Source organism: Ranitomeya imitator, chromosome 1, assembly GCF_032444005.1.
Source record: "Ranitomeya imitator isolate aRanImi1 chromosome 1, aRanImi1.pri, whole genome shotgun sequence".
In the NCBI taxonomy this organism is placed as follows: Eukaryota; Metazoa; Chordata; class Amphibia; order Anura; family Dendrobatidae; genus Ranitomeya; species Ranitomeya imitator.
Genome location: NC_091282.1, coordinates 794,045,973 through 794,069,853, shown reverse-complemented (window position 1 = coordinate 794,069,853; position 23,881 = coordinate 794,045,973). Strand labels below are relative to the sequence as shown.

Below are 23,881 nucleotides of genomic sequence, written 5' to 3'. Positions count from 1 at the left end.
GCAGGACCGCGCTTAGTAACCCGATGTTTACCCTGGTTACAAGCGTTAAACTAAAAAAAAACAAACAGCACATACTTACATTCTGGTGTCCGTCAGGTCCCTTGCAGTCTGCTTCCCGCACTGTGACTGCCGGCCGTAAAGTGAAAGCAGAGCACAGCGGCTGTGCTTTCACTTTCACTTTACGGCCGGCAATCACTGAGTGCGGGAACCAGACTGCAAGGGACCTGACGGACACCAGAATGTAAGTATGTGCTGTTTGTTTTTTTTTAGTTTAACACTTGTAACCAGGGTAAACATCGGGTAACTAAGCGCGGTCCTGCGCTTAGTTACCCGATGTTTACCCAGCTCCCCAGCGACCACACTACGATTTACCTACGATCACGGCCAGGTCATATCGCTGGTCGTGATCGTAGGTAAATCGTATAGTGTGATGGTACCCTAAGAACTATTTATTCCATTAACATCATTACAGGGGGCCGTCAGCACAATATCAGGTGAGAATGAAAGAAGTTATATTACAAGAAGAATACAGCAATTCAGATGAACAGGATACTGACACAATGCCTTTTACACAGTATTGTTATACTTTTACAATTAAGTAACTTTTATCATCAGTGATGTCTTAAGGTACCATCACATTTAGCGACGCTGCAGCGATCTAGACAACGATGCCAATCGCTGTGTGGTCGCTGGAGAGCTGTCCACCATCCGATGTTTACCCTGGTTACCAGTGTAATTGTAAAAAAAAAACAAACACTACATACTTACATTCCGGTGTCTGTCGCATCCCCTGGCATTCTGCTTCCCTGCACTGTGTAAGCGCCGGCCGTAAAGCACAGTGGTGACGTCACCACTGTGCTCTGCTTTACGGCCGGCCGGCGCTGACACAGTGCAGGGAAGCAGAACGCCGGGGGACGCGACAGACACCGGAATGTAAGTATGTAGTGTTTGTTTTTTTTTACATTTACACTGGTAACCAGGGTAAATATCGGGTTACTAAGCGCAGCCCTGCGCTTAGTAACCCGATGTTTACCCTGGTTACCAGTGAAGACATCGCTGAATCGGCGTCACACATGCTGATTCAGCGATGTCAGCGGGAGATCCAGCGACGAAATAAAGTTCTGGCCTTTCTGCTCCGACCAACGATGTCACAGCAGGATCCAGATCGCTGCTGCGTGTCAAACACAACAATATCGCTATCCAGGACGCTGTAACGTCACGGATCGCTAGCGATATCGTTGTTAAGTTGTTCAGTGTGAAGGTACCTTTAGTCCTAAAACCCCAACCTAAAGGGCATCACTGTCACTACCAAGCCTGTCACCGTCATCAATCTCTAGGCAACACAAAACATAATGCAGGCCCTAACAGAGGTCGTCTATACAGCCCGCTAGGCTTTAAGTCTCAGATTGGCAAGTTACTCGGTTCACTCGTCGTACTGGCTGCCTTCATTCCCTGAATCACGGCCTCAGTCCCCACTTTTTACTGTGCATCTACACTGGAAGCGACAGCTCACACGAGCGTCACTTCACTGCGGCCTAGTCATCTCTCTCTGTGCCCAGTTTCTACCCGCTCGGCTGAGCTCTCCCGGCTCTTGTCTCTCTTGGGTCCTTACTCCGGTCTGGTCTCACGGCCGCTTTACTCGGGTCCGGTCTCACAACCCCTTTACTCGGGTCTGGTCTCACAACCCCTTTTCTTGGCCCTGCGCCTAGTAACCCGATGTTTACCCTGGTTACCAGTGAAGACATCGCTGGATTGGTGTCACACATGCCGATCCAGCGATGTCTGCAGGGAGTCCAGCGATGAAATAAAGTTCTGGACTTTCCTCAGCGACCAACGATCTCCCAGCAGGGGCCTGATCGCACATCAGAGGACAGAGAAATAGGGGGATTCGGGGACCCTAGCATACTCACCTAGGTCCCTGGATCCTCTTGCTGCTCCTCCTGGCCGCCGGCAGAAGAACATGGCGGACGCATGCCCAGTGCGCCCGCCATCTGTCTCCATCTGCCGGCCGGCAGGAGAACAGCAGTTGGAGCTAAAATTAGGGTTAGGGGTAGGGTTAGGGTTAGGGGTAGTGTTAGGGCTAGGGTTAGGGCTAGGGTTAGGGCTAGGGTTGGGGCTAAATTTAGGGTTAGGGTTGGGGCTAAATTTAGGGTTAGGGTTGGGGCTAAATTTAGGGTTAGGCTTCTTTCACACTTACGTCGGTACGGGGCCGTCGCAATGCGTCGGCCTGACATACCGACGCACGTTGTGAAAATTGTGCACAACGTGGGCAGCAGCTGTAGTTTTTCAACGCATCCGCTGCCCAATCTATGTCCTGGGGAGGAGGGGGCGGAGTTACGGCCACGCATGCGCGGTCAGAAATGGCGGATGCGACGTACAAAAAAACGATTCATTGAACGTTTTTTTGTGCCGACGCTCCGCCAAAACACAACTGATCCAGTGCACGACGGACGCGACGTGTGGCCATCCGTCACGATCCGTCGGCAATACAAGTCTATGGGCAAAAAACGCATCCTGCGGGCACATTTGCAGGATCCGTTTCTTGTCCAAAACGACGGATTGCGACGGAATGCCAAACGACGCAAGTGTGAAAGTAGCCTTAGGGCTAGGGTTAGGGTTGGGGCTAAAGTTAGGGCTAGGGTTGGGGCTAAAGTTAGGGTTAGAGCTGGGATTAGGGTTAGGGTTTGGATTAGGGTTGGTATTAGGGTTAGGGTTGGCATTAGGGTTACGCTTGGGATTAGGGTTAGGTTTGGGATTAGGGTTAAGGTTAGGGTTGTGATTAGGGGTGTATTGGGATTAGGGTTAGGTTTGAGGTTAGGGTTGAGATTAGGATTAGGGGTGTGTTGGATTTAGGGTTTTGATTAGGGTTATGGTTAGGGTTGACATTAGGGTTGTTTTGGGGTAAGGGTTGTGATTATGGTTAGGGTTAGTGATTAGGATTATGGATCAGGTTGGGATTAGGGTTAGGGGTGTGTTGGGGTTAGGGTTGGAGCTAGAATTGGGGGGTTTCCACTGTTTAGGTACATCAGGGGGTCTCCAAACACGACAGCCAATTTTGCGCTCAAAAAGTCAAATGGTGCTCCCTCCCTTCTGAGCTCTGCCGTGCGCCCAAACAGTGGGTTACCCCCACATATGGGGCATCAGCGTACTCGGGATAAATTGGACAACAACTTCTGGGGTCCAATTTCTCTTGTTACCCTTGTGAAAATAAAAACTTGGGGGCTACAAAATCTTTTTTGTGAAAAAAAAAATATATTTTTTATTTTCACGACTCTGCATTCTAAACTTCTGTGAAGCACTTGGGCATTCAAAGTTCTCACCACACATCTAGATAAGTTCCTTGGGGGGTCTAGTTTCCAAAATGGAGTCACTTATGGGGGGTTACTACAGTTTAGGTACATCAGGGGCTCTGCAATCGCAACATAATGCCCACAGACCATTCTATCAAAGTCTGCATTCCAAAAAGGCGCTCCTTCCCTTCCGAGCTCTGCCGTGCGCCCAAACAGTGGTTTACCCCCACATATGGCACATCAGCGTACTCGGGATAAATTGGACAACAACTATTGCAGTCCAATTTCTCCTGTTACCCTTGTGAAAATAAAAACTTGGGGGCTACAATATCTTTTTTGTGGAAAAAAAAATATTTTTTATTTTCACGACTCTGCATTCTAAACTTCTGTGAAGCACTTGGGCATTCAAAGTTCTCACCACACATCTAGATAAGTTCCATGGGGGGTCTAGTTTCCAAAATGGGGTCACTTGTGGAGGGTTTCTACTGGTTAGGTACATCAGGGGCTCTGCAAACGCAACATAATACCCGCAGACCATTCTATCAAAGTCTGCATTCCAAAACGGCGCTCCTTCCTTCCGAGCTCTGCCGTGCGCCCAAACAGTGGTTTACCCCCACATATGGGGTACCAGCATACTCAGGACAAATTGGACAACAACTTTAGGGGTCCAATTTCTCTTGTTACCCTTGTGAAAATAAAAACTTGGGGGCTAAAAAATCTTTTTTGTGGAAAAAAAAAATATTTTTTATTTTCACGGCTCTGCATTATAAACTTCTGTGAAGCACTTGGGCATTCAAAGTTCTCACCACACATCTAGATAAATTCCATGGGGGGTCTAGTTTCCAAAATGGTGTCACTTGTGGGGGGTTTCCACTGTTTAGGCACATCAGGGGCTCTCCAAACGCGACATGGCGTCCAATCTCAATTCCAGCCAATTCAACATTGAAAAAGTAAAACGGCGCTCCTTCACTTCCAAGCTCTGCGGTGCGCCCAAACAGTGGTTTACCCTCACATATGGGGTATCGACGTATTCAGGAGAAATCGCACAACAACTTTTGTGGTCTAATTTCTCCTGTTACCCTTGTGAAAATAAGAATTTGTGGGCGAAAAGATCATTTTTGTGTAAACAAAAGCGATTTTTTATTTTCACGGCTCTACGTTATAAACTTCTGTGAAGCACTTGGGGATTCAAAGTGCTCACCACACATCTAGATAAGTTCCTTAAGGGGTCTAGTTTCCAAAATGGTGTCACTTGTGGGGAGTTTCCACTGTTTAGGCACATCAGGGGCTCTCTAAACGTGACATGGCGTCCGATCTCAATTCCAGCCAATTCTGCATTGAAAAAGTCAAACGGCGCTCCTTCACTTCTAAGTTCTGCGGTGCGCCCTAACAGTGGTTTACCCCCACATATGGGGTATTGGCGTATTCAGGAGAAATTGCATAACAAAATTTATGGTTACATTTCTGTTTTTACACTTGTGAAAATAAAAAAATGGTTCTGAATTAAGATGTTTGCAAAAAAAAGTTAAATGTTCATTTTTTCCTTCCACATTGTTTCAGTTCCTGTGAAGCACGTAAAGGGTTAATAAACTTCTTGAATGTGGTTTTGAGAACCTTGAGGGGTGTAGTTTTTAGAATGGTGTCAAACTTCGTTATTTTCTATCATATAGACCCCTCAAAATGACTTCAAATGTGACGTGGTCCCTAAAAAAAATGGTGTTGTAAAAATGAGAAATTGCTGGTCAACTTTTAACCCTTATAACTCCCTAACAAAAAAAATTTTGTTTCCAAAATTGTGCTGATGTAAAGTAGACATGTGGGAAATGTTATTTATTAACTATTTTTCGTGACATATCTCTCTGATTTAAGGGCATAAAAATACAAAGTTTGAAAATTGCAAAATTTTAAAAATTTTCGCCATATTTCCGTTTTTTTCATAAATAATCGCAAGTAATATCGAAGAAATGTTACCACTATCATGAAGTACAATATGTCATGAAAAAATAGTCTCAGAATCAGCGGGATCCGTTGAAGCGTTCCAGAGTTATAACCTCATAAAGTGACAGTGGTCAGAATTGCAAAAATTGGCCTGGTCATTAAGTACCAAATTGGCTCTGTCACTAAGGGGTTAAGAAAAACCCATTAGTAATGTTCACACCATTGAGTAATGAACAGATTTGTGGTCATTAAGAAGACCTATACCAAATAACAGTTCATGTCATATAGACCACAATGAACACTATTTTACCACTTACCGGAAACGCTCTGGCGTCATGTTTCAGGCGTCATTTCCGGCTTTTCGGGCGCTCCAATATTGCGGGGAATAAGAAACGGAATCTGGTAAGACACGTGCAGCCCTTCATTGAGAGCGGTCATTCCGAGACGCAGCTCATTATAGCTGCCTCGGACCTATTGAGCGGTCATTCCGAGACGCAGCTCATTATAGCTTCCTCGGACCGTGAGAAGCCCCACTCCTTCCCCTGATAGCCCCACTCCTTCCCCTGATGAACCATGGTGCATTATCCTAGGGGGAAACGCGTCGGGACGGGCGGCAGCATACGGATGAGTACATCCTTTATTTGACCATCTTTTTCCTTTTTGCCTGTTTATGATTTGAGAGGTGCTGGTGTATGGCATACTGACATATGATTGTCCTTTTTTTTGCATACTACTCTGCCTACACAGTGTATACATCTTTCTCCCAAATACCATACTGTGCATATTATTTGGGTATACCATAGGTGTCATGTGTGTTGTTCAGACTGGAAACAGGTCCATTATTGCTGTATATCGCAACTGTTTAAACTTACTCTGTCTCTAACATTAGACACCCTGTGCACCTTTCTCATATCAAATCAATAGAAGGGTAACTGTTTACAAGACCCTTTCTTGTGGAAACTATTCCACATTAGATCTTTACAGCTCTTTTATTGCACCTTATAAACATTACTGCACTTTAGATAAGGTTGTGGTGTGGTGGTAGTTTCATTTTGTTAAGATCCTGTAGGGTCATAAGGGAGAGCCGTCGACGAGTGGGGGTGCCATGTCGAATTTAGGGTGCCAACCTCCGCTGTGAGGTAGGGCGAGTAAGGGAAAGATCACGCCCCCCCCACCGTCTAGTCTCTATCCTTTCATTTTTGTGTTAAGATAGATTGAGGTGTTACAGTCTCCTGACCCGTTTATATGGGTAATTTTTACTCAGTATTTATTAAAAGTTACATTTTAAAAGGGTTTTTTGCAGTCCTTTGGTTATACCTATTAATTATACCCTGTACGTATTGTTATTTTTTGGTGATTACTTACATTAGTTGTCCAGGCAGCCCAGAAACAAGTGAAATCCCCTTGGCAAATCAGGTTGGGAGCCTTTGCACTTGCTATAAGTCCCTTGCTGCCTGAAGTGTCCTCACAAGGTCATAGTTCCTTCCCCTGTCCTGGGACAGGTACCTGTATTGTAGGCAGCTTGAGCCATTCCTTCTGGGGTCTCTGCACGGTGACTCCAGGCTCCAGAATGCTGCTGTACCACAGGTTTAATTTTGGCAATATACGTGTAGCTCTGTGCCCTCTGGTTCTACTATGGGGCTTGCAGCTCCCCACATCCTTGGGCTCCCGGTACCGGTCTCTGTGCTCTGGCTCCGCGAAGACCCACTGACAGCCTCCTTGAGCCCTCAAATCTCTCCTCTGCTCCTTTCCTGTCTGCTCTCCAGACTCAACTGCACTCACTGGTCTCTTAGCACCATCTGTCTGCACCAGACTGAACTGACTCCTCCTCCAAACCAGGACCTTTATTCAGGGATGTTGACCTAAAACAGGGTTTTGAGCTCTCCCTCCTGGCCTTGATTCAAAAGGTACTGTGTGTGAAGTTTACCTGCCAAAGAGATCCCTCTTGTTTCCAGGCATAGCACTACCCTCCCCGAGAGGAAGGCAGCACTACTGTGGTACCCGAACTCCTGGGGTGCCACATCTCCCCCTTTCCCCCCCCTCCCCCGTTGAATGACTGGGAAAGAAACATACACAACGGGTCACATAAGACAATTTTGTAAAACATTTGAACAGGTTAATAACTCTTCATCCCTTACGGGAGGCACGGTTCTTGAACGTTGCAATAAACACTTTATAAGAGTACATCTGGTTTTATACCAGGGTGTCCTTGTTCATATAAGACAGTACCGAAGTGAGGGACCCATTATAAACCTCCAATGTAGGACTTGGGCGGGCTACAAGACGTATCCAGACCCGGGGTTCAGCCGCACCAGACAGTTTTCTGCTTCAGGTCTGTGAGAATAAGGTCCTATCCACGCCGGCAAAGTGGGTAGAACCAGGGTGCACCTTGAGGGTGACAAACTATTTAAAAAGAAAGTTTTGGGGTAATTCACTGTCCATTACCCCATTGTCCTTTTTTAAACTGGAAAGAAAACATATGTACACATTTCAAACAGGTAACACCAATTATTGACATTTTTAGTCCCTGTAACGAGCTGGGATTCGGCCCTTGGTGCTACGAGTAGACCTACGTAGTTCCTGGTCTAACATGTTTGCCGTAGCTGTTGTGTACCCACTAGTGTGTGGGCTACTTGTAGGCCTGCATTGTGTAGGTAAACTGGGTAATTGTCTGCGACTTCTTAGATTCACCATAGGTCTGACAGATTCTCTGGTTCTACTGCTGGGGTGACGTTTGCTGCTTGAGCCCACTGGTGTAAAGTCTCTTCTGGTTCAGGATGGTTCTGAGTCACGTTTTCCTCTGGTATTTCCAACTGGAGAATAGTCAGGACTCAGGACAGGTATCACTATGGCCTGATGTTTTTGAGTCCAAGACTGGGGAAAATCTTCAAGAACGGTGTGGATTTTCTTTTCTTCTTCCTTCATGGGTTGAGAAGTTCCTGGATTTTCTTCTTTGTTCCTCAGTTTGTCAGGGCATACTTTAATGTGATCCCTTGATACCGCAGTTGAGGTTTCTCCTCCATCTTTACTTATATGGCATACTTTTGTATTGTCAAAGTTGGATGGTAAGATAGTATATGGTTCTGCTTCCAACTGGTCATCGAGTTTGTGCATTCTTCTCTTACACTTTAGCACTTGTTCACCTGGTGACAAAGGAATTGCAGGGGCACGTTGGTTATAGCGTCTCTTTTGTTTCTGTCTTGCCTGGGACAAGCTTCTTTCTACACACTCTTGTACTTGACAGTAGGGTTGAGCGACTTTTACTTTTATAGGATCGGGTCAGGTTTCACGAAACCCGACTTTTTCAAAAGTCGGGTCGAGTGAAATCGGCCGATCCTATAAAAAAGTTGGGGTCGGGGTCGGCCGAAACACGAAACCCAATGCAGTGAATTGGGTTTCTGTTGTGAATTCTGTGGTCAAGCTCCCTCCTGTGGTCATGAGTGGTACTTCGGCTGGTTCTGTCTATGAGCTTCCTCTGGTAGATGTGAGTGGGGCTGCGGCTTCTGAGTTTCCTTCCTCAGGTGATGAGGTTAAGTCGTTAGGTGCTGCTCTATTTAACTCCACCTAGTTCTTTGTTCCTGGCCTCCAGTCAATGTTCCAGTATTGGTCTAGCTCTCTCCTGGATCGTTCTTGTGGCCTGTCTGCCCTGCATAAGCTAAGTTTTGCTTGTGTTACTTTTGTTTGCTATATTTTCTGTCCAGCTTGCTATATTGGTTTTTCTTGCTTGCTGGAAGCTCTGAGACGCAGAGGAAGCACCTCCGTACCGTTAGTCGGTGCGGAGGGTCTTTTTGCCCCCTCTGCGTGGTTGTTTGTAGGTTTTTGTGCTGACCGCAAAGCTATCTTTCCTATCATCGGTCTATTCAGTAAGTCGGGCCTCACTTTGCTAAAATCTATTTCATCTCTGTGTTTGTATTTTCATCTTAACTCACAGTCATTATATGTGGGGGGCTGCCTTTTCCTTAGGGGAATTTCTCTGAGGCAAGGTAAGCTTATTTTTCTATCTTCAGGGCTAGCTAGTTTCTCAGGCTGTGCCGAGTTGCATAGGGAGCGTTAGGAGCAATCCACGGCTACCTCTAGTGTGGTATAATAGGATTAGGGATTGCGGTCAGCAGAGTTCCCACGTCTCAGAGCTCGTCCTATGTTGGTAACTATCAGGTCACTTTGTGTGCTCTTAACCACTAGGTCCATTGTGGTTCTGAATCACCTGTTCATAACAGCTTTCCAATGGTTCCCAGGGTCTGAAGGAGAGGAAACTCTCCTTCAGGCCCTGGGATCCATATTTAAGTGTAAAATAAAGAATTAAAATAAAAAATATTGCTATACTCACCCTCGGACGCGCCCTGCTTCTTTCCGGCAGCCTTCCTTCCTAAGAATCAGCGCTTGAAGGACCTTCGGTGACGTCGCGGCTTGTGATTGGTCGCGCGAGCGGTCACATGGGCGGTCGCGCGACCAATCACAAGCCGCGACGTCATCTAAGGTCCTTCACGCGCTGATTCTAAGGAAGAAAGGCTGCCGGTTAGTACCAGGGCGCGTCAGAGGGTGAGTATAGCAATATATTCCATCATAATAAATACCCAGATCTACGTCCTTCTACAGAACCTAATAATTGTATGATACAATATTGTTCTGCTCCAGAGGCCTGGATGTCTTCCTGGAGCAGAACAATATTGTATCATACAATTATTAGGTTCTGTAGAAGGACGTAGATCTGGGTATTTATTATGATGGAATATAGGCTGAACTGGATGGACAAATGTCTTTTTTCGGCCTTACTAACTATGTTACTATGTTACTATGTATTTTACACTTAAATATGGATTCCGATACCGATTTCCGATATTGCAAACATATCGGAACTCGGTATCGGAATTCCGACACCAGATTCAGAAGATCGCCGACCTCATGGCTGACCCCACACGGGGTCGGGTCAGGTTTCATGAAACCCGACTTTGCCAAAAGTCGGCGACTTCTGAAAATGGCCGACCCGTTTCGCTCAACCCTACTTGACAGTACTTCTGTTGTCGCTCAGTATCCCAATCTGCATCTGGTGAGGTAGTTTCTGGTTTTAAAACTCCCATGTCTAGATCAACAGGTAATTTGCTAGATGTTCCTCTCATCAGGTATGCTGGAGTGCAGTTAGTGGAATTCACTGGGATGTGATTGTACAGATCTACCAAATCTGGCAACATCTCTGGCCATAAGTTTCTTTCATGCAAAGGCAAGGTTTTCAGTAAGTCAATCACCACTTGGTTCATCTTTTCACACATACTGTTGGTTTGCGGGTGGTCCGGTGTTATTCTGATCTTTTTACATCCGTACAGGTTACAGAACTCCTGGAACACTTCCGCTTCAAAGGCTGGGCCTTGGTCAGTAAGCACCTTCTCAGGGTATTCGTGTGTTCGGCAAAAGCGTTGCTGGAAAGCTTTAGCTGCTGTCTTCGCTGTCAGGTACTACTACCAGGAATCTGGAGTAATGGTCCACAATGGTCAGAGCAAAGACATAGCCTGACGGGCTTGGTGTTAGCTTCATGTGGTCTAAGGCCACCAGTTCAAGTGGATGTTTGGTGACTATGGGCTGTAGGGGATCCCTCTGGCTGTTACGGTCCTTTCTGCGCAGGTTGCATGGGCCACACTCTCGGCACCACTTTTCGATGGCTTTTCTCATGCCAATCCAGTAAAACCTTCCACGTAACAGGATTTCTAACTTCTTTCATCTGAAGTGTCCTGCTCCATCATGGTTCGCTTCCAGAACCATTGGAGCATCTTGTCTTGGAACCACTATCTGCCACACCAACTCGTGGGTGCGTGGGTCAACATTTCTCTGGCACAACTTACTCTCGTAGATAAACAGTTTGCTTTTCTTCTTCCATAGCTGTCGAGCCTCCAGTGGATCATCTGGACCCGGGTGTGAATCTGCTAGCGTCAGCAGATCTTTGACCAGATGGACCGCAGAGTCACTGTCCTCTGTCTCTGCCTATCCATGGTGGGGCAGTGGATTCAGCGTGGCTTCATGCTTGTTATTGCGCCTGTTCCTCACAGCATGAGACTACAGAGTTGCCCTGGGGCAATGGAAAGCTGGCAACTCTATCTCTTCGAGTGTTTCCAATTCTTATCCCACTTCTGGTAAGTCCGGCATCCTGGACAGCGCAATGGCATTGGCATTCTTGTGCCCTGCACGGTACTTGATGGCAGGTACGGAAAGGAAATAAAATTCAGCCCTGGCATTTGCAATCACACAGGCCCATGTTGTCCCATTTCCAAGCAACAGACCAGATGGGGATATATTATTAACATTATCGTGGATGGAGGAAAACAAGATTTACTACAAGACCAATATTTCTAATGATACCTGTGGCCTGCTGGGGTAAGTGACGGAGTCAGCGACTATGTGCTCCATCACAACTCTTAACAGTATGGGAGTCTTGAGAACACTGATTCTGCTAACAACGTAGCAGACAAGGCAGCCCATGACCAGACAGGCCCTTCTGGCATTTGCCAGAATTGCCCAATGGCCAGTCCGGCCCTGCTTGATGGTGAATTCATAGTTGGACAACCGGGCCATCCATCGCTGCTCCAAGTCACCTAGTTTTGCCGTCTCCAGGTATGTCAGTGGATTGTTGTCCGTGTTAACTGTGAATCTTGCTGAGGCAACTCCAGCTTAATGGAACTGTATTTTTTTTTTCCTTGGGACAAAGCTTTCTGCTGGCGTAGGCAATTACCCTTTCTTTGCCTTTCTGTACCTGGGACAGTACTGCTCCCAATCCCACGTTGCTGGCATCCGTGTACAGCAAAAACGGTTGGTCATATTCTGGGTAGGCTAGTACCTCATCTCCCATGAGAGCCAACTTCAACCGAGTGAAGAATCCCTCCAGCCTGTTGTTCTAGTCAAACGGGGTATTCTTACCCTTGGTTTTCTTAGATTGGCCCACTAACAGGTCTTGCAGTGGTGCGGCTATCTTGGTGAAGTCTTTAATAAATCTTCTGTAGTAGCCTACCATCCCGAGGAACTGTCAGACTTCATGGATGTTACTGGTCTTTGGCCAGTCCTTGATCACGGTGACCTTATCAGGGTCTGGTGCCACTCCTTCAGAGCTTACCACATGGCCCAGGTACTGCACTTTGGGTTTCAACAGGTGACATTTAGATGGTTTCACCTTCAGGCCAAAGTTAGACAGAGCCTCAAACACTTCAGCCAGGTGCTTCAGGTGGTCCTCATATGTCTTGGAGAATATGATGACATTGTCCAGGCACAACAAGACGGTTTCGAAGTTCTTGTGCCTGAGACAGAACTCCATCATCCTCTGGAACGTTCCTGGGGAGTTGCACAGTCCGAACGGCATGTAATTGAATTCAGAGAGGCCCATTGGTGTTGTGAAGGCCGTCTTCTCCTTATCTGCCTCTGCTACGGGAACCAGCCAGTACCCACTGGTGAGATCCAAGGTGGAAAAGTAGTTAGCAGATTTTAAAGCAGCCAACGACTCTTCTATTCTGGGCAACAGGTATGCATCCTTATGTGCAATGTGATTTATCTGCCTCTAATCAACACACATTCTCATGGCGCCATCCTCCTTCATCTCTCGCAACATGAACTGGAGGTACTGAACTGGAGGTACAGGCAGGTATGGGTGGATGACTTCCCGTGGGGATATGATGTTAAAGCTAGGGTTGAGCGACATTTACTTTTATAGGATCAGGTCGGGTTTCACGAAACCCGACTTTTTCAAAAGTCGGGTCGAGTGAAATCGGCCGATCCTATAAAAAAGTCGGGGTCGGGGTCGGCCGAAACACGAAACCCAATGCAGTGCATTGGGTTTCCAATGGTTCCCAGGGTCTGAAGGAGAGGAAACTCTCCTTCAGGCCCTGGGATCCATATTTAAGTGTAAAATAAAGAATTAAAATAAAAATATTGCTATACTCACCCTCTGACGCGCCCTGGTACTAACCGGCAGCCTTTCTTCCTTAGAATCAGCGCGTGAAGGGCCTTAGATGACGTCGCGGCTTATGATTGGTCGCGCGACCGCCCATGTGACCGCTTGCGCGACCAATCACAAGCCGCGACATCACCGAAGGTCCTTCAAGCGCTGATTCTTAGGAAGGAAGGCTGCCGGAAAGAAGCAGGGCGCGTCCGAGGGTGAGTATATTCCTATTAGGTATATACTCACCCTCGGACGCGCCCTGCTTCTTTCCGGCAGCCTTTCTTCCTTAGAATCAGCACGTGAAGGGCCTTAGATGACGTCGCGGCTTGTGATTGGTCACGCGACCGCCCATGTGACCGCTCGCGCGACCAATCACAAGCCGCGACGTCACCGAAGGTCCTTCAAGCGCTGATTCTTAGGAAGGAAGGCTGCCGGAAAGAAGCAGGGCGTGTCCGAGGGTGAGTATATTCCTATTAGGTATATACTCACCCTCGGACGCGCCCTGCTTCTTTCCGGCAGCCTTCCTTCCTAAGAATCAGCGCTTGAAGGACCTTCGGTGACGTCGCGGCTTGTGATTGGTCGCGCGAGCGGTCACATGGGCGGTCGCGCGACCAATCACAAGCCGCGACGTCATCTAAGGCCCTTCACGTGCTGATTCTAAGGAAGAAAGGCTACCGGTTAGTACCAGGGCACGTCAGAGGGTGAGTATAGCAATATTTTTTATTTTAATTCTTTATTTTACACTTAAATATGGATTCCGATACCGATTTCCGATATTGCAAACATATCGGAACTCGGTATCGGAATTCCGACACCAGATTCAGAAGATCGCCGACCTCATGGCCGACCCCACACAGGGGTCGGGTCGGGTTTCATGAAACCCGACTTTGCCAAAAGTCGGCAACTTCTGAAAATGGCCGACCCGTTTCGCTCAACCCTAGTTGATGCCCTTTTACTTGCCCAAAATGTAGTGAGTGTTTTCTGAATACCCGCTCATACTCATGGACCACCCGGTAAGCCCCTTGTTTTTGGTGTGATGGGGTAGAGTCAGTGCCCATGTGTAATTTCTGACATCAAGCCTCCATTTGTCCTGCATAGCCATTGTCCTCCTACCGGCAACATGTACAATAGGTGTCCAGGCAGCCTGGAAACAAGTGAAATCCCCTTGGCAAATCAGGTTGGGAGCCTTCCACTTTGCGCTCGCTATAAGTCCCTTGCTGCCTGAAGTGTCCTCACAAGGTCCTAGTTCCTTCCCCTGTCCTGGGACAGGTACCTGTGTGGTAGGCATCTTGAGCCATTCCTTCTGGGGTCTCTGCACGGTGACTCCAGGCTTCAGAATGCTGCTCTACCACAGGCTTAATTTGGGCAATATACGTGTAGTTCTGTGCCCTCTGGTTCTGCTATGGGGCTTGCAGCTCCCCACAGCCTCGGGCTCCCGGTACCGGTCTCTGCGCTCTGGCTCCTCAGTGGCCCACTCGCAGCCTCCTTGAGCCCTCAAATCTCTCCTCTGCTCCTTTCCTGTCTGCTCTCCAGACTCTACTACTCTCACTGGTCTCTTAGGACCAACTGTCTGCACCAGACTGAACTGACTCCTCCTCCAAACCAGGATCTTTATTCAGGGAAGCTGCCCTAAAACAGGGTTTTGAGCCATCCATCCTAGCCTGGATTCAAAAGGTGTTGTGTGTGAGGTTTACCTGCCAAAGAGATCCCTCTTGTTTCCAGGCATAGCACTACCCTTCCCGAGAGGAAAGCAGCACTATTGTAGTACCCGAACTCCTGGGATGCCACAGCTGCATGAACCTTCACCAGCCAGTATGTGTACAAGTACAGACACAGAAAGCTATGTGCATGGAGGGTGTGTGATCAGATGCTATGAGGGTCCCAATTTGGAAGAAAATGTTGTATGGGCAACAATTCATAGTTACATAAGTGAATTGTGGTGATAGGCCAGTCTAAAGAAATGTGTTTTTAGGCCATGCTTAAACTGTGGGTATTGGGAATTAATCAAATTGTCTGGGGTAGTGCATTCCAGAGAATTGGCACAGCACACAATAAGTCTTGGAGACGGGAGTGGGAGGTTTGGATTATTGAGGATTTTAATCTTAGGTCACTAGCAGAACAGAGGGCACAGGTAGGGTGGTAACCAGATATGAGGAAGGAGATGTAGGGTGGTGCTGATCCGTGGAGTGCTTTGTGGGTGAGAGTGATAAGTTTATATTGAACTTTATATCGATTTTGCAACGAGTGCAATGACTGGCACAGGGTGGAGGCATCGGTGTAACGGTTGGTGAGGAGTATGATCCTAGCTGCAGCATTCAAGACAGAGGAAGGACCATTAGTAGAGAGTTACAATAGTCCAAACATGAATGAATAAGAGCGATAGTGAGAGTTCTTGCAGAGTCGAAAGTAAGAAAAGGTCGAATTCTAAAGATGATTTTGGGGTGTAGATGACTAGAGCAAGTGATTGGAAATAGGGAATAAAGGAAAGTTCTGTGTCCAATATGACGACAGGACAGCGGGCATGTTGTTGAGGAGTAATGGTAGAACCACCCACGGAAATGGCAATATCAGGCATAGGTAAGATAGTGAAAGGAAGAAACACAAGGAGTTCAGTTTTTGGCAGATTCAGTTTTAGTTACAGGGAGGACATGATGTTAGAGACAGCGGAAAGACAATCACTGGTATCAGTAGTAATACAGGTGTGATGTCAGGACACTATGTGTAAAATAGGGTGTCAACCACATAGAGATGGTACTGAAAACCGAATCTACAGATTGTTAGTCGAATAGGGGCAGAGTATAAGGCCACATTCACACGTTGCGTTTTGTCCTGCGGGTTCTCCCGCAGCGGATTTGATAAATCTGCAGGGCAAACCCGCTGCGGTTATCCCTGCAGATTTATCGCGGTTTGTCCTGCGGGATCCGCTGCGGGTTCCGCTGCGAGATTTTACCCCTAATATTGATGCTGCATATGCAGCAATATGCAGCATCAATAGTAGTGTTAAAAATAATAAAATAATTATATACTCACCCTCTGATGTCCCGATCTCCTCGGCGCTGCAGGCGGCGGTCCGGTTCCAAAGATGCTGTGCGACCAGGACCTTCGTGACGTCACGGTCATGTGACCGTGACGTCACCGAAGGTCCTGGTCGCATAGCAAACCTGAGACCGGACGGCCGCGTGCAGAGCTAAGACTTCAGAGGTGAGTATAGCTTATTTTTTATTTTAATTCTTTTTTTTTTTTAGCACAAATATGGTTCCCGGGGCCTGGAGGAGTGTCTCCTCTCCTCCCCCCCCGGGTACCACCCGCACATTATCCGCTTACTTCTTGCATGGTGTGCACAGCCCCATGCGGGAAGTAAGCGGATCAATGCATTTCTATGGGTGCAGAATCGCTGCGATTCTGCACAAAGAAGGTACATGGTCCTTCTTTTTTCCGCAGCAATTCAGCGCGGTTTTTTTTCGGGATTTTCCGCATCATGTGCACTGCGGTTTTTGTTTTCCATAGGGTAATATTGTACTGTACCCTGCATGGAAAACAGCTGCGGACCTGCAGCGGCAAAATCGCGGCGGTTCCGCAGTTAAAACCGCATAGTGTGAACATACCCTAAGGAGAAGAGGAGGGGGCCTACGACTGATCCTGAAGACCCCAAATGTAAGGGGGAGAGGAAGAGGAGTCGGCAAAAGATACAGTGAAGGAGTGGTCAGAAAGGTAGGAGGAGAACCAGGAGAGATTGGTGTTCTTGAGGCTAATGGAGCAGAGCATAGTGAGGAGAAGCTGGTGATCCACAGTGTCCAATACTGCAGAGATCCAGGAGATCAGCAGGGAGCAATGACCATTAGATTTAGCTGTTAGTAGATCTAAAGTAGACTTTACTAACGGTACCTTCACACTAAACGATATCGCTAGCGATCCGTGACGTTGCAGCGTCCTGGCTAGCGATATCGTTCAGTTTGACACGCAGCAGCGATCAGAATCCTGCTGTGATGTCGTTGGTCGGGGCTAGAAGGCCAGAACTTTCTTTGGTCGCTGGCTCTCCTGCTGACATCGCTGAATCGGCGTGTGTGACACCGATTCAGCGATGTCTTCGCTGGTAACCAGGGTAAACATCGGGTTACTAAGCGCAGGACCGCGCTTAGTAACCCGATGTTTACCCTGGTTACCATCCTAAAAGTAAAAAAACAAACGCTTCATACTTACCTTCCGCTGTCTGTCCCCGGTGCTCTGCTTTCCTGCACTCACTGTGAGCACAGCGGCCGCAAAGCAGAGCGGTGACGTCACTCACCGTGAGTGCGGCCCTGCGCTTAGTAACCCGATGTTTACCCTGGTTACCGGCATCGGTGGTCGCTGGAGAGCTGTCTGTGTGACAGCTCTCCAGCGACCAAACAGCGACGCTGCAGCGATTCGGATCGTTGTCTGGATCGCTGCAGCGTCGTTTAGTGTGAAGGTACCTTAAGGCTATTTCAGGAGCGTGTAAAGAGCCGGATTGTAGAGGGTCAAGCAGAGAGTGATCTGAGAGATAATGGATTAGACGGGAGTGAACCAAGTGTTCCTGAAATATAGAGATGAAGGGAAGATTAGAGAAAGGTCTGTAGTAAGCAGCACAGATTTGGTCGATTGATTTTTTTAAAGTAATGGGTGTGTGTTAGGCTACTTTCACACTTCCGTCGTTTGGCCAATGTTGCAATGCGTCATTTTGGAGAAAAAACGCATCCTGCAAAGTTGCTCGCAGGATGCATTTTTTCACCATAGACTTGCATTAGCGACGCATTGCGACGTATGGCCATACATTGCATACATCATCCACTGGATGCGTCGGGTTTTGGCGGACTGTCATCTCGGAAAAACGTTGAAGGGAACGCTTTTCCATACGTCGCATCCAGTGTTTCACACTGCGCATGCCCAGCATGAAATATCGCTCTCACGATCTTTCCTGCTCAGCAACGCAGACGGAAATGTGAAAGCAAACACTTCCATCGAAGTGTGAAAGAAGCCTCAGCGTATTTGAAGGAAGAGGGAAAGATAGAAGAGGGAAGTTAAGCATTTTAGTTAGGTTAGGGGTGACAGCTGGGGAAAGGGACTGGAGGAAATTTGCGGGAATAGGGTCACTGGTGCAGATAGTAGGGTGAGAAGAAAAGAGGAGCCGGGTAACTACTTCTATGACCAGTTTAAAGACAGGAAGTCAGCTAGATGCAATGTGGGAGGCAGGACAATGCATGATATTAGGGTATTGGGAGAAAAATTGCTGTTGGATATGGTACATTTTTGAAGAGTTAGACTATGTGCACACGTTCAGGAATTTTCACGCCTTTTTCGCTATAAAAACGTGATAAAACCGCAAAAAATAGGCATACATTAAGCATCCTATTATTAGAATGCATTCCACATTTTTTGTGGACATGCTGCATTTTTTTCAGCGGCAGAATCGCATTCTGGAAAAAAATGCAGCATGTTCATTCTTTGTGCGGAATCGCAGGGATTCCGCACACATAGGAATGCATTGATCCGCTTACTTTCCGCATGTGGCTATGCCCACCATGCGGGAAGTAAGCGGATCATGTGCGGTTGGTACCCAGGGTGGAGGAGAGGAGACTCTCCTCCAGGCCCTGGGAACCATATAATTGTTAAAAAAAAGAATTAAAATAAAAAATTGTGATATTCTCACCTTCCGGCGTCCCCGGCAGTCTTCCCGCTCCTCACGATGCTCGCGTTTCCATGGATGCTTTGCCTGTGATGATGTGCACTCTTCATCTGGGGTCATTGCCGCTAGGCATTACTGGGAACGCGAGCATCTCGAGGAGCGGGAAGACTGCCGGGGACGCTGGAAAGGGAGAATATCATGATTTTTTATTTTTTTTAATTATTTTTGACGTTAGATCTTTTTACTATTGATGCTGCATATTCAGGGAGTTCCAGAATTGCAGTGGAAATTTCCACGGCAATTCCGGACATGTGCGCATAGCCTTAGTCTGAAAACATCAAGTTTTCCTCTACTCCCAGGATAGGGAATAACTTGATGATGCCGAGGGGGCTCAGGAACCCAAGAAGTGGTTTTACAACCCTGCCCTGAATAGAGCGGTTTTGTGATTTCCACAGCATTCATTGTCTCTTGAAATTTGTACAATAGTGAATGTCCTAAATAATGCATTTATTGGATGAGTTCCTCCTTTATAAAGTTAATTGTAATCATCCCAGAATTAAGTAGGTGACTAATGCGCCTCATACACAATAGATGGCTGTCGATAGAACAATGGTTTGGCCCAATGATTAGCTGACTGTCCCAGCTATCACTACTCCTCTATAGACAGGAGCACTCTCCTTTGTAATTGCTGCCTCTGTTTTGCAAAAGTCTTATTGTATATGCTAATTAGGCTGCTTAGTGCACCCTGGGTGTAGCTAAGAAGCAGTGCAGTGCATTGCATCATTCCGCCTATTGCATCATTCTGCCTATTTGCATGTCCCTCCTCGTTCGATGGTAATTCATAGCGCTGTCTCATCTAATTTTTTTCCGCAGACAGTTCTCACTCCAGACAATCCAACATTGACAGTCACCAGTGAGGGAAGCAGGTCATGCAAAACCCGTAAGTGGAACAGTGCACTGAGCTTCCTGGCTAGACCTGGGGTGCACCGAGCTTCCTGGCTACCCTTGGAATGCACCGAGTTTCTTGGCTACAACCAGGGTACACCAAGCTTCCTGGCTACACCCAGAGTGCTCTGAGCTTCCAGGCTACATTCAGAGTGCACTGAGCTTCCTGGCTACATTCGAGGTGCACCGAGCTTCCTGCCTACACCCACGGTGCACTGAGCTTCCTGGCTACACCCAGAGTGCACCAAGCTTCCTGGCTACAATTGGGGTACTCTGAGCTTCCTGGCTACACCCGGGGTGCACCAAGCTTCCTGGCCGCACCCGGGTGCACTGAGCTTCTTGGCTACACACAGGGTGCACAGAGCTTCCTGGTTGCACCCAGAGTGCACCGAGCTTCCAGGTTATACCCGGGTTGCACGGAGCTTCCTGGATACCCTCGGAGTGCACCGCAATTATATTTGATTTAGATTCAGCTTCTGCAGTATGGATTCTATTTATGAGGGAAATGTCCACTACATGATGATACGCTTCGTTAAGGCTGTTTTCACATTTGCGGTTGTGTCTGCAGCGTTTCTTCCGCAATAATCCGCATGCGTTGTGTATTCCTATATTTAACATTAGGGACACAAGTGTCTGCATTTGATTGCGTTTTGCCGCATTTGACGATGCATGCGTCATTTCGTCATCTGCGGTTTGGCGCGGTAAACGCTACATGCAGTAATTTTAGAGGCATTAATTTGCCGCCTAGAAACGTATGCGGTTGTTAGCGGAAGAAATGTGGCAAAACAACGCATTGCTGTCTATGTGAACGCATGCGGCCGCAAGCACATGTGTTTGCTTGCGTTCGTGAACACATGCATTGCACAAAAGAAAAACATGTCTAGACACTGATAAGCCACCCCCCACATACAAGGTGATAAAGGGAGGGAGTGGACATTTGCAGGTCACTACTCAGCAGACAGACAAGCAGGGCAGACAGACCAAAGCACCTTGGGGAAAACAAGCCTCTGAACAATGTGAATATATCCTAGCCAATGCCTTTATTTTCTATTTTCTATCTCTACTTGTCCTAATTTCTGCCATTTTTTTTCTTTCTGCATGCATCAGAATGTCTTCTTCTTCTGACGAGGAACAACTTCGTGGGCCTTCTCAAGCTGAACATGTCAGTGAAGTGAGTACTCACCTCCTCAGATTGGTAAGTATTCACTGTCACATCTACACATACGGCATTTTTTTTCTTTTTTTTAGAGCACTTCTTCCACTGCGTCAGAGGGTGAGAAGGAGCAGCGGGGTCACGGTCGGGTGGCAAGGCGGCAGCGTGTAAGTATACCTGGCTGACTGCTGTATTCTTGAATCTTCCTTTCTTTACTTTCCACTTTCTTTACATTTTTCTTCTGGACTCCTTTTTTTATCTTGACTTTCCTTATTCATGCCATTTCTCAGCCTGTTTTCTTTCTTTTCCTTATGTCAATGTATACAACATTTAATTTCTTCATTTATATTTTAGGTTCCGGAACGGGATGAGGACCTCATTGACAACGATATCCTCATCTCACTGGTCCATGAACGAGTCCTGTTGTGGGACACCCGGGTTCCACAGCACTCGGACAATGTGACGATCCGGCGCCTATGGAATGAGGTGGCCAAAGCGATGTGGGATGGCTGGGACAACGCCCCGACTCGGGTCCGAAATGCATTTTGTAAGTATTGCAATGCAGTGTGAAGCAGCAGAGACCTTGGCCGTGCTCACACAACTGTGTGTGATGACACAAACTCTCAGGAGTTTCTCTCATCTCACACAGTTGTGTGAGCACGGCCAAAAGTACATTGTCTAACCGTTATGTTTTGTTTTTTCAACAGTGCTCAAAGTCAAAAAACTTTGGCGTTCGATGAAGGACTGCTTCAACAAGGACCTGCGTCAAGAGAGCCGTGTTCCCAGTGGTTTTGGAGCAAGGATCCGAAAGTATAAATACCATCGCATTCTGGCATTTTTAAAACCGGTCCTTGCTCAGAGAACGTAAGTATTTCTCCTGTGCATTAGGTTGTGTTGTACTGCCATAATCTGTATGTTTCTATTCAACAGGAGTTGGCGTTTATTCAGTTTTTGGTATTAATTTTTTTTCCTTTGTTCACAGCACATGGAGCAGCACTGTTGACCCAGGTTTTGGAGCGGTCCTTCGTCAGACAGCCACGGACCCGTCCCAGCCATCCTGCAGCGCTGCAGCAAGTGGGCCTGCCACACTACCTGGAGACCAGGAAGCTGGTCCATCAGGTGTTCCCCTTTCAAAGTCCTCTGCCTCTGCCCCTTTTTTTGGGCTCCTCCCGGCAGCGGCAGAGGGCATCAGACAGGTCACTCATGCCCGAGTTTTACACTTGAGCTCGGTTTTTCACAATGGACTCAAGGCTTTGGGTGACCGACTGGATACTGCCATTAGCCATATGAGTACACGTATCCAGGAGGTCACCAAAAGCCTTGACCGAGTAAAAGCCGACCTCCAGAGGCCAGCACATCATTTTTTTAACCAAATTGAACAGGGCATGTCGGAACACCTTACTCCTGATCTCCAGCTTAGTGTCATGCAGGCCTGCAATGCTGCTTACGTGCAGGCTATGAAGCAGAGTCGGTATTTTCAGCAGACAGTGGCGGCATATGCACCTGTGCCAACACTGTCACGATTGACCTCAATGCCAACCTCTGCTGCATACCACTGCACGGCCACCTCTATTTCTAGCACTGCCGGACACCACTACAGCACCACCACCACCATGCCGAGTGCTGTAGGACAGACCACCACAATGACAACATCTGCTCCTGATTGGACCTCCTCCACTGACACTACGATGCAGCAGCAGGACCCTGGCATGGCCTTCCGCACCGCCACCACGATGCAGCAGCAGGACCCTGGCATGGCCTTTCGCTCCACAACCACAATGCAGCAGGACCCAGGCATGGCCTTCCGCTCCACCACCAACATGATGCTGCAGGACCCAGGCATCTCCTTCCACTCAATGAGCACAATGGACCCTGGCATGGCCTTCTGCTCTACGAGCACAATGGACCCTGGCATGGCCTTCCGCTCTACGAGCACTATGGACTCTGGCATGGCTGCACGCTCTATGAGCACTATGGACTCTGGCATGGCTGCACGCTCCACGAGCACTATGGACTCTGGCATGGCTGCACGCTCTACGAGCGCTATGGACTCTGGCATGGCTGCATGCTCTACGAGCACAGTGCAGCCGGACCCTGACAGGTCATCCACCACGACCATGCCACGGCATATGAGCCCACCAAGGCTTCCCAGGACATGGCGATCCCAGAAAGGGAAAAAAATTAAAAAAATTCGTACTATCAGTATTCCTCCCCCCTCACCTCCCAGTGTGTCTGTAATGTCAGGTTTGTCTCACCCTTCCAGTGCATCTCAGGCCTCTCATGTGTCAAGCCCCATTCCCGAACTACCAGACCCCACTAGTATAATTGCCCCTTCTCCTGCCACCCCTGCGTCGTCCACACTTAGCCAGGCCTCACAGCTTCACACCCCCCATTTCCATCACTCTACCCCAAGCAGGCGCAGTTAAATAAAAATTTGGTTTATAAGAAAATAAATAATATTGTTTTTTGCCCCCAATTATGTGTGGTTTAATTGTGTCTTTCGCCGCCGGCAACACGCACCGTGCGCCGCACACTTTATTTTTTGGCCACATCATAGCTCCAGTAGTTAGCAAGTAAAAGACTGCAGCTTTGTGTGTCTTTAGTGTAGAGATATGAGGTGGGCCAAAAAATTAATACTTGTATTTTCTCCATATCACTTCGTTCTGCTTAGTCTGTGACTAGTGTTGCAGACTGAAGAGAAAATCGCGGCAATACAATGCAGAACTATACTTAACAGGTCAGGTGTCCAAAAACTCATTAGTTAGGACATCTGACCTGGTGAGTAGAGAACTGCCTTCTGTGTACGTAATCTATTTCACAAAAAGTGAAGGGACAATGGCGGTCACACAAGGCATATCTATGCTCACCTGGACATGTGTCAGAAATAGTGAATTCATGAGGCTGTTATATGTGCATCATGAATGCATTATTTCTGACACCTGACTTGATTAGTATAGATCTGTTTTGTATTACAAACAGCCATTATCTCTTCAGTCTGT

General features: G+C 47.5%; 1 protein-coding gene across 1 annotated transcript in view; it reads left to right on the top strand.

The window, feature by feature from the left end:
• LOC138648131 (uncharacterized) overlaps positions 1 to 23,358 on the top strand; it is a 49,804-nt gene extending 26,446 nt beyond the window's left edge. Inside the window, exons 2-6 of the mRNA XM_069737638.1 lie at positions 20,837 to 20,900; positions 20,978 to 21,049; positions 21,237 to 21,429; positions 21,590 to 21,746; positions 21,865 to 23,358. Of these exons, the coding sequence (XP_069593739.1) occupies positions 20,838 to 20,900; positions 20,978 to 21,049; positions 21,237 to 21,429; positions 21,590 to 21,746; positions 21,865 to 23,308 (1,929 nt within the window). The 5' untranslated portion in view covers position 20,837 and the 3' untranslated portion in view covers positions 23,309 to 23,358. The remainder of the gene's footprint in view (positions 1 to 20,836; positions 20,901 to 20,977; positions 21,050 to 21,236; positions 21,430 to 21,589; positions 21,747 to 21,864) is intronic.
• Positions 23,359 to 23,881: the final 523 nt, after the last annotated feature.